The sequence below is a fragment of the Rutidosis leptorrhynchoides genome, chromosome 9, assembly GCF_046630445.1.
Source record: "Rutidosis leptorrhynchoides isolate AG116_Rl617_1_P2 chromosome 9, CSIRO_AGI_Rlap_v1, whole genome shotgun sequence".
In the NCBI taxonomy this organism is placed as follows: Eukaryota; Viridiplantae; Streptophyta; class Magnoliopsida; order Asterales; family Asteraceae; genus Rutidosis; species Rutidosis leptorrhynchoides.
This window is the reverse complement of record NC_092341.1, coordinates 24,486,437-24,497,669: the sequence shown is the minus strand read 5'-3', so window position 1 is coordinate 24,497,669 and position 11,233 is coordinate 24,486,437. Positions and strand designations below refer to the sequence as shown.

Below are 11,233 nucleotides of genomic sequence, written 5' to 3'. Positions count from 1 at the left end.
CTTCAAAAAGAAGATGAAGGTAGATGGAACTATTGAAAAGTTTAAGGCAAGGTTAGTCATTCAAGGCTTTAGACAAAAGTCTGGAATTGACTATTTTGATACTTATGCTCCCGTGGCACGTATCACTACCATTAGACTGTTGATTGCTTTGGCTACAATTCACAATCTGGTTATTCACCAGATGGATGTGAAGACAGCATTCTTAAATGGTGAATTGGATGAGGAGGTTTATATGAACCAACCTCATGGCTTTGTCATCCCAGGTAATGAAGGCAAGGTGTGCAAACTTGTGAAGTCCTTATATGGTTTGAAACAAGCACCTAAGCAATGGCATCAGAAATTTGATGAAGTGGTTTTATCTGGTGGTTTTAAATTAAACCAAGCAGATAAATGTGTATATAGCAAATTTGATGATTCTGGTAAAGGAGTTATAATTTGTCTATATGTTGATGACATGTTAATCTTTGGGACTGACCAAAGTCAGGTTGATTTAACAAAAGAATTTTTGTCATCAAAATTCTCCATGAAAGATATGGGGGAGGCTGACGTTATCCTTGGCATTAGGATCAAACGTGAAAGCAAAGGAATTTCGATTTGTCAATCTCATTATGTTGAGAAGGTGTTGAAAAAGTTCAATTGCTTTGAATGTACTCCTGTGAGTACCCCTGTTGATCCAAGTGAGAAGCTTATGCCTAATCAAGGTGAAGCTGTATCACAACTTGAGTATTCTCAGGTGATTGGCTGTTTGATGTACGCCATGACTTGTACAAGGCCGGATATTGCTTTTGCTGTGGGAAAACTGAGTAGATATACTAGTAATCCTAGTACTCATCACTGGCAAGCAATTAGGCGGGTACTGAAGTACTTGAAGAAAACTATGGACTATAGTTTATCTTATAATGGGTTTCCTTCGGTAATAGAAGGATATTCTGATGCGAGTTGGATAATCAATATTGAAGATCATTCTTCAACGAGTGGTTGGGTGTTCTTGCTTGGGGGAGGTGCTATTTCATGGGCTTCTAAGAAGCAGACATGTATTACCAACTCAACGATAGAATCCGAGTTTGTTGCTTTAGCTGCTGCTGGTAAAGAAGCAGAATGGCTTAGAAACTTGATCCATGAGATACCATTATGGCCTAAACCTATAGCACCCATGTCTATCCATTGTGATAGTGCTGCGACATTGGCAAAGGCTTATAGCCAGATGTACAATGGAAAGACTGGACACTTAGGTGTCAGACATAGCATGATTCGTGAACTCATCATGAATGGGGTGATTTCTATAGTGTTCGTGAGGTCACAACAGAATTTAGCTGATCACTTGACGAAGGGATTGGCAAGAGACTTGGTTGACAAGTCTGCTGTGGGGATGGGTTTAAAGTCCACATAAATGTCTAATTATAAGATACCCAATTCCCTTCCAATGAAAATTAGAAGTTGAATTCAATGCGGAAGGCTTATACTTAGAAATTTGGAGTACATAAATTTTATATCATCCCAAGGTAAGGTATGTACTCGGACCTGCTGAAGGTGAGGTTGAAGTCTAGCTTCTTAACAGTTCATTTGAAAAAGTGCAAGAGCAGGTGCATGACTGAAGTGAACTACCTATGTGAATGTGAAGTTTTGCCGCTTCAACAAAGCTTGGACTTTTAGCTTTGGATACATTCATGAAAGGATATAGACACATGGCTTGTAAAGTGTCAGGATAGCTTTAGAGTATTTGAAAACTTATGTGTATATTATTTTCAGTTATTCAAATGGGTTGAAGGGTTCAATTCTTAGAACACCTCGATTCTCGAATATTTGGAATGTGTAATGTACTAAGGTGAAAATTCAATCTTCAAGATATTTTCATTTATGCATGAGTTTTTGTTTTAATTTGTTTAATTCTCATGAAACGAATTGCACTAAATTGGGGAGGATTGTTGGAAATTTAGTGTAATTGAGTGATTTAATCTACACTTGTAAATGGGTTAGGAGGTACGGAGTGTACACCCATTAAGTGATAGATTATCCGGACCCGAAAGTGGTTTTCCATTATCACAAATTTGAGTGATTACGGAAGTATTATTCCTGCACTAGGTGAAACATCTCCATCGTGAAAATAAAACAAACAACTTTATGAAAAGGATTTAATCGATTTCCTTGATTTGGTTGTTGGAAATAAAACAAACAACTTTATAAAAAGGATTTAATCGATTTCCTTGATTTGGTTGTTGAAAATAAAACAAACAACTTTATGAAAAGGATTTGTTTTAGATTTGAAAAGGAAATTTGTTAATGAAACATCTCCATCGTGGAATAATACTTGTTTTTAGGTGCCTATAAATAAGGACTATCATTCATGAGAAAAAATATATACAAAAACACCTTAATACTCTTATGCAAAAGAGTTCTTGTTTACTGCCAATAACAAGAACTAATCTCTGTCTTATCCCAAAGTGATATTCGTGTAACCCAGGCAATAAGGGTCGAATAATTACTTTCGGAAAGTTATACCACGATTCAGTGATTTATCCGGCTATCAATTATTTTATCCTACACGAAATTTCAATAAAACCTCCAACATAATCAATTTATAAAAAGTCCTACGTGACAAGGTATAAACTATTATGAGATTCCATATTTATAAATCTATCATCTTTTCCGATTCCAAATTAGAAAACACAATTCTTTCAGGAAGATATTAAAACTCTATGATTAACCTGAGTTTATTACTACCACTTACAGCTGAGGGCTACCATTAAAGAATTATGTATTCACTGGATCCCTTTATATCAACTGTTTGGAAATTTAAGGTTGGCCCAAGTGGTCGAACCTAAGCCACAATTTGTGTTAGCATAGACATGCGTTCGCGTGGCCCCCGCCAAATTATTAGTTCACAAACAGGTGTTGAAATGTATGAAACTGAAGGGACCTTGACCTTAATCTTGAAGAGGTGAAGATTTGTGTTTTGAATGTTTGTAGGTATGTCAAACACACTCTCACAATTCAAAACCGTTGATACGGGTTTGTAACTTGTTATAATTCGATCACACTATTTTTAGAACCATGACCAACTCGTTTGGAAATCTCTACCCCCAAACTTATAAATGTTGATGTAACAAACCAGACTTCTCACAGAACTAGATTAAAGTATAGATGTAAATCAAACATAATTGGTACAAGATTGTAACTTCTTGGTTGTATCCTGTGACTTTCACTTATAATTTAGTTGTTACAAATCACTTGGAGCTTTAATGAATTGAAGATCAAGTTGTGGAAACAACACCTAAACACCAGATGGTTGATATATGAACAATGCCAAAAGCGTGAAGTCAGCACTTCAGATGCATACCTTTCTCGGCATTTTGTCTAAGTTCAAGTGTAGTATCTGTTCTTATCAGTTTAATATCTGAGCCATCGGCTTGCTATTAGGGTCTTTGCCAAAATTCGAAATAGAGATAAGAAAGTGTATAAAAGTGATACTAAAGGACTTTTTAAGCCTCAACTGTTCGACTTTATATATAAAAAAATGATGATGTATGTTAACAATAAATATGAAAAAAATGATGATATTCTTGCATAAGACTTACAATATTTGAGTGGGGAAGATCATTCATTATCAAGCATCAGAAAATGAAACTGCTTTTGATCAGAATGTTGGGAAATTACGGTCTCACTAATTCCCATCACACAGCCCAACAATAATAGTAAAAAAATAAGAACAATACACAACACAAGATTTAACGTAGAAACTCCAAAACAGGAGAAAAACCACCGGCCCCCAAAGAAAGAAATACACTATATCACAAATTGTTACAATGATATAGACAACTCTCTTAAGTCAACTACACTCTCCAAAATATTTAACTAATACAACTCTCAAACAAGGGTAAGAAAGAAAGATATAATCAAATACTTAAAGTGTATTGATTGGTGCAATTTGGAAGTAATCACATAAGCTCCTTTTATAACCAAAGAGATTACTTCCCACTCTTTCCATCCACCGATGTGGGACTAAGCAAAAAACATTTCTTCTACTATCCAAAAAATAAACCAACAAATCTCCACCTTTTGAATAGAAGAAGATAACCATGCTTCCACATTGCAAGGATAACCGATGTAGACGCTTCCTCGACGACAACTTCAAGATCCTCATCTTCATGTCGTTGACATTATCTCCCAAGAGACAAAACTTGCATCTTCATCGAACATTGTCAAGACCCGACAATCATTGTCATCACAGACAATCATAACTCTTAACAAGAATTATCATACTCCACCATTAAGAGTATAGCACTTAGAATATCACATTCCAAGCATTTCACCTCGGCACATGTTGTTGAACAACCAGCTGAAACTTTATGGTGCAACTTCCTGTTTGGCTTTCCCTGGAAGTTTCATCAGCTACAACATCAGTTTCCACCACACAACCTGCATCAATGCCAAACCAATGCCCATGTGCAATTGTGGAACCGCTAACGAACATCCCTTTCCATGGTGGCGCGGACACACCACGAGGATGGTGTGACTTTAGAGGAATTCGTCACTCTCCGTAACAACGGAGACAATGTTAGCGTCTTTGGAGCCATTTGCCGGATTAGCTCCACCTGGACAATTAACCCTTACATGCCCAGTCTTCCCGCACCTCCAGCATACCAGATTCTTCCCAGAGTTTCTCTTTCGCCTATCCGAACACAACACTATCGTATCTCCTGATGACGAGACCCCGCTACCTTCCAGTCTTTTCTCCTCGGATAGGAGCTTGCTAGTAACGTCTTCAAACTTCAGAGTTTTCTTCCCATACATCAAAATAGGTTTCATGTGTTCATAAGACAATGATAAAGATAATATCAACCTCAAAGCTTTATCTTCATCATCCGTTTTTAACTCCAATAGCCTCCAGTTCTGAAACAATACCGTTAAGAATACTTAGATGATTTGAAATCTTTGAACCCACATCCATACGCAGAGTATGAAATTGTTCTTTAAGACACAACCGATTTGAGATGCCCTTGCCCTGGTACAACTGCTCTAGTTTAACCCAAAGCTCCTTTGCCGTTGATAACCCGTGCACATTTGCAAGCACGTTCTTTGCAAGACACAAACGAATCGCACTTGCTGCCCTCAAATCCATATCATCCCATTCTTCTTCATCGAACTTACTGCTAGAATCACTGCCGGGAACAAAGGTGAGTTTACCTTTCAATGCCTTGTGTAACCCGGACTGAATCAACACATCCTTGACTTGAACCTGCCATAAGCCAAAATTGATCATCCCATCAAATTTCTCTACATCAAACCTCATTGGACTGAACTTCGACATCGTATCCGTATCCTATAAACAACACTTTCTCTGATTTTGCTCACGTTTCGAATAGCCAAAAGATGTAGCAGGTAGCCAGGACCCTTTAAATCGGAAATCCACAACTCGCCACTAACAAATCCAACTATTACTACGAATCAGAAAAAATATTGTCTAACCAGATACCCTATACGATCAATAGAACTCGTTTCTGATGTGGACGATCCACTCCCGTGGCAACCACAGAGCATACTCCGACTCCTATAACCGAGACCCCCGTCAAACCTGACGCTCTGATACCAATTGTTGGGAAATTACGGTCTCACTAATTCCCATCACACAGCCCAACAATAATAGTAAAAAAATAAGAACAATACACAACACAAGATTTAACGTGGAAACTCCAAAACAGGAGAAAAACCACCGGCCTCCAAAGAAAGAAATACACTATATCACAAATTGTTACAATGATATAGACAACTCTCTTAAGTCAACTACACTCTCCAAAATATTTAACTAATACAACTCTCAAACAAGGGTAAGAAAGAAAGATATAATCAAATACTTAAAGTGTATTGATTGGTGCAATTTGGAAGTAATCACATAAGCTCCTTTTATAACCAAAGAGATTACTTCCCACTCTTTCCATCCACCGATGTGGGACTAAGCAAAAAACATTTCTTCTACTATCCAAAAAATAAACCAACACAGAACACAAAGTAAAGGTATATGATGATTTTCGATCTCATTTTCATTTATAATAATAAATAATAAATACGGAGTATAAGATAAGATGCTAAATAAGAACAACTGCACAACCATATACTGAACTAATATTTGCAGTTAATGGATGGATACCAACGCTTGAAGAAAAATCATGTGAATGCAACTCATTACGTACAGAATTCAACTTGAAGCTTTTGCTTTTTTCTTTTTTATATTTTAATTATAAAAATATTGGTGGTTCGGACATGAAAATTAAAGACTCGGATGTATTATTTATCTCTTTAGTGATCTAGCTTTTGATGCTGAAAATTTTGATCTAGCTTTCTCTGCCTTTTGGTTAAGATTATTAAGTTATGTGTATTATTATTTGTTCTTATTAGTTTAATATCTCTCATATGTGAACCATTGGTTCACTAGAATATCCAAACCCAAATTGACATAACCTTTTTTGAGATTCTAAGCCCAAACTGACCCTTTCATTCTTCACAATGGCTAGCTTCTGGGATCTTTGTGAGACTTGCTTTGGTGTTGCACTAATGCCTCAGCTGGCGCACCCCAACAATTATTGGTGTTAAACTTTCATGTTTATTTTTCAAAATTGATGTTTGGCATGAAAACCGTACTACTTATAAAATAGAAAAAATGTAGAGTTGACTCGGTAAAATCAATTTAATAGTCAAACATCCCTATTCACAACCTTTAAAACCATCCAGAAGAAACACTAGCTCTCAATAATACCAGGCAGTTAATAACAGTCTGCCATAACAAAAGTTGTAAACCCAAATAATCGACATAACCTTTCGTGACTTTCTATAGTCAAACCTTTAAAGTAAACATCAGAATTAGCTTTGTCAATAACACCATATATGTATGCTGCACTTTTGAATCAAGGAACCCTTTGTAATGTAATGTAATGTAAATTAACTTTTTATTCCACAACCATGAGACCATGACACAAAATAAAATATGACAACAAACTCACACCATCCATTTGATTAAAAAATAGCATGATTTTAAATCTGTATACAGTGACTACTTGATTTAATAGTTAGACCAACTAATTAATGACGAGTTATAGCAACCATGGATCATTCATTATCTAGCATTAGGTGATGACTTAGGTAAAAGAAATGGAACTTATAACTGATTGTCTTATTGTAGAACTTGGAGTACGTAGATGTTACGTTGAATTCAATAAAGATATAAAAAAAAAAAAAAAAAAAAAACTTGAAACAATAGAACAGTAAACACATCCCTCCGTCCCACCAGAAGTGTCCACTTTGACTTTTTCAGTCTTTCTTAATCAACTTTGACTCTAAATATTTTAATTTATGTTATATAATATTTGATGAAAATTATATAAATAGATTAAGTTTTAAATGTGTTTTCATTGGTATAACTTTGATGATGTATTATATAACACAAATAAAAATATTTAAAGTCAAAGTTGATGTAGAAAGACAAAGTGGACAGTTCTGGTGGGACGGAGGGAGTATATGTTAATCACAAAGCCTACTCCCAATAACAAACTCACACTGACTCAAGTCTTAATATCAAATCAATTGAAATAATATCAAATGAAACATTTTTATTAAGTCACATGACATTGAATACACCCCTGGTTAGTAGCTCAAATCGCCTTAAATATCCATTGAAAATATGAAAAAAAGAAAAAAATTACAAAGAAACAAAGTAAACTTAATAAATATGGCAAAAAACTCATATAGTATTATTGCTGTTAAACTAGGTTCTACCAGTTCGGTTTCAACTCAAGTTTCAAGTTGCCGTCATCCACGTAAGGAATACTTGAATTTTTTACAACTTGCCATTTTTCATTATAAGGATTCTTGACCTCCATCTTTTTTTGGTCACATGTCTTGTTAGCCATTATTCGACTTATCATGAGTAAAAAGAATTTGCGAGAGAATCCCATGACAGTACTATCACAAAATATGGTTATGTATTTGGGACGGCAGATCGAAAGAAGTGCATCAATTAGTGTCTGGTTCCGCGTATAAAATGATAATTGTTGCACGTTAGTAGATGGAATTGGGAACCACCTTATTTCACCATCATTAACATCCATATTTAGCGGCTCACGAATATGATATCTTATTTCGATATCAAACTTGCTTGATAAATTGAGTAGGTCCGTCATCCTAAGGAAGAAAAAAAGATCAATAGGATTCGACAAATATAGTTCAACCTTAATATATTCAGGAGGGGTGGTACTCGATGATGATGGAAACAGGAGACTAGGGATTGTATTGCCACTGTAACACAGAGCACGTAACTTTGGAGCATAAACCTTTATGCAAATCTGCCTCTCTTCAAAATACATTAGGCTCAATCTTTTCAACGAACAACTTGTAATATCCAACCTTTCCATAGTCCAGTCTATAATTTTAAGCTTCAAAATCTCTAGAAAAGGTAATTTTGATTTGATCATGTCAAGAAATGCAACATCTATGGTGACACCATGTAATGATAATTCAGTCACGCTTGTTAATGAAGCCGTGTTGAATGTCTTTATAGGTTCATACACCACGTCGTAGTCAAACAAGCAAAGATTAGGGACATCATCGATTTTCAAAACATCAATTGGTATTGTTGTCTCTAGCTTGAGTTGTTGAAGATAACGAAGATTTCTAACCTTAATCGTCTTCAAACCGGAGCAATAAGAAAGTTTAATATTCTCGAGTAAGGTACAAGTAGAGAATAAGGTATGGAGTACCTCTTCACTTATCTTCACAAAGATCAACTCGAGTACTCTCAGTGACACACAGTTGATGGTCACAAGTTTGGATCTCACTCGACTATCTATAATACATAGAGTATGTAGGTATTTTCCAGTGAATATCTCACCCGGAAGTAAATTTCTTTTTCTTTTACGACGAGTCGTATCAGAATCATAAAATATAACGATTGAAAGCTCCTTGAGACGGGCAGCAGCAAGAGTTCGAAGCCATTTATAAGCAACATTAACGAACCGCACATGTAGTTTCAGATCAAGACGTTCGATTGGTATGTTGTCTCGGACATACTTAGACATTGTGCGATCCATAAACTTGATGTGATCTCTCTGTTTTTCTTCATCAAGAAACTGTGAGGGTTTATAAAACCTGAGATGAGGGATGGTAGACCAAGCATGTGACCAAGTCTTGGACAACACACATGTACGGGCCGCTTCTTCTACAGACAACAACGATTGTATACGGTGAATCAACTCCACCGGGACATCGTCTTTGGATTGTGATCTTCTCTGCAATTTCTCCATATGGAAAAAATAAAAGATAAATTATATTAGGGTTGTTAATAATCCCTGATTCTCTTTTTTTTAGGTATATAATCTTTCTTTTGGAGGGATTATTGCTAACGAGGGGACGAAAGCAAACTTTATAAGTTTAATAATTGATACGTGGGCTATCGGCCCAATTGATTAAAATCTTATTTATGTAGTACAAGGAAAGACCCAATTTGTTAGTCCTTTAATTTAGTGTTTTAGTCAAGCATTATGCATTATACATTATAGTTGTATTTTGGACATTTGACTAATTTTTGAGCCAATAGCCTATGCTAAGGTATTGCTCTCATGGTAAGAGGTATTGTTAGATTTTCCGCCGTTAAAAAAAGAAAGAAAAAAAAAAGAGAGGTAATGTTGGATCGAGTTAGTAAGTGGTCGTGTTCGAGTATAGGGTTGACTAGTCTATTGGATCGTGACACATTTCATATCTATAAGGATAAACGTATATATTTTGCCTAAATAAGACACATGGTTCATTATTGAGATTTGAGACACTAGGAATTATGTTGACCGCACGTCACAATTACCGTTAATTTACTATATAATGTCAATCCTTAATTACATGATTGACTCAACCATTCTCATCATAAAACGATGTTAAGTTTGAATCTTTATTTCCTAAAGTTGTCATGGTTCTTCAATATGTTAAAAAAGAAAGGTGATAATGCTTTGAGTCGGCATCAAGCACCCGATATTCTAAACTATTTTGAAACCTTTAAATTTGTGTTCTCTTTGTGTTTGATGTTGCACATTTTAGGACTCACTGACGTATTGTCACTAGCTCCTCATAAAAGGGATCAAAATATCCCATAAGCGGTTTCGTTGGTGTAGGGGACAAAATCGTTAATGCAAAACTTTAGAAAGAACGGGTTTGATGGATTATTGGAGAATGTATATTCATTTTGTCAAAAATATAAACTTGAAATTTTGAATATGGATGAAGTATATGTTGTTTCAAAAAATTTAAAGACGCATATTACAAATCAACATTACTTCAAGGTTGACGTTTTTACTAAGGTTTTGGATATGATAATTCAAGAGTTTGGTAATCGATTTAGCGAGGTAAGCACTGAATTGCTTACTAATACGTCAGCTCTAAGCCCACGTAATTTGTTTTCTAGGTGTGGTGCATATGAGTTAATGAAGTTGAGTGAGATGTTTCATATGGATTTTAATCAAGCAAAAAGAGATCATCTTAAGCGTGAACTTGATATCTATTATGTAATTGTGCATCGAGATGAAAGATTTGCCTACTTAAATGGGATTAGCAACCTTGCTAGATTAATGGTTGAAACTGAAAAACATATATATTTCGGTATGTCTATTGGTTACTAAAGCTTGCTTTGGTTTTGCTTGTTGCAACCGCGACGATAGATATGTGTTTTTCGACAATGAAGCTTGTAAATTCAGTTTACGTAATCCAATGAATGATTAATTTCTAAACAATTATCTTCTTGGTGCCATGTGAAGAGAAGCGCTTACTGATGGAATTCAACATAACAACATGTTTATAATGTCAACATAATCACAAATCCATTTTATGATAGTAAAGTAAGCGGAAGCATGATGATTAATAAAACAAGTTTATATGTTAAAATCATTTAAATTGAATTCCATGTTAATATCAAGTCATGAACATATGCTTACATATAACAATAAAGGAAGAAGATTATACCTCCTCAATGATGAATTGAGGGCTGAATTGGACAGCAGAAAATGATGATGAAGATGATGGGAAATAGCCTCTAACTTGAAGCCTCAAGTGTGTAATACCCCAAGCTTTTGATGCACCAACACAACCTTTAAATTGGTTAGGATTTAGAACACTTAATCACTTGATTTTTTAAGCAAAATGCTCTCCTTTTACCCTTAAAACAGTTCGGCCAGAATACACAAAAGAAGAGAGCTAAATTGCA

General features: G+C 35.3%; 2 protein-coding genes and 1 pseudogene across 2 annotated transcripts; 2 read left to right on the top strand and 1 right to left on the bottom strand.

Moving 5' to 3' along the window:
- The first annotated feature begins 3,333 nt into the window (after window positions 1–3,333).
- LOC139869641 (U2 spliceosomal RNA) lies at window positions 3,334–3,434 on the top strand (annotated as a pseudogene).
- A 4,329-nt stretch (window positions 3,435–7,763) lies between these two features.
- On the bottom strand, window positions 7,764–9,290 carry LOC139867847 (uncharacterized). Its single transcript, XM_071856195.1, has one exon. It carries the CDS (start codon window positions 9,288–9,290, stop codon window positions 7,764–7,766), a length of 1,527 nt encoding a protein of 508 aa, XP_071712296.1.
- A 960-nt stretch (window positions 9,291–10,250) lies between these two features.
- On the top strand, window positions 10,251–10,652 carry LOC139867846 (uncharacterized). Its single transcript, XM_071856194.1, has one exon. The coding sequence runs from the start codon at window positions 10,251–10,253 to the stop codon at window positions 10,650–10,652; it is 402 nt and encodes a 133-aa protein (XP_071712295.1).
- The last annotated feature ends 581 nt before the right edge of the window (window positions 10,653–11,233 follow it).

Coding starts and splice junctions, on each gene's coding strand:
- LOC139867847 (XM_071856195.1), bottom strand. CDS start 9,290: ATGGAGAAATTGCAGAGAAGATCACAATCCAAAGACGATGTCCCGGTG.
- LOC139867846 (XM_071856194.1), top strand. CDS start 10,251: ATGGATGAAGTATATGTTGTTTCAAAAAATTTAAAGACGCATATTACA.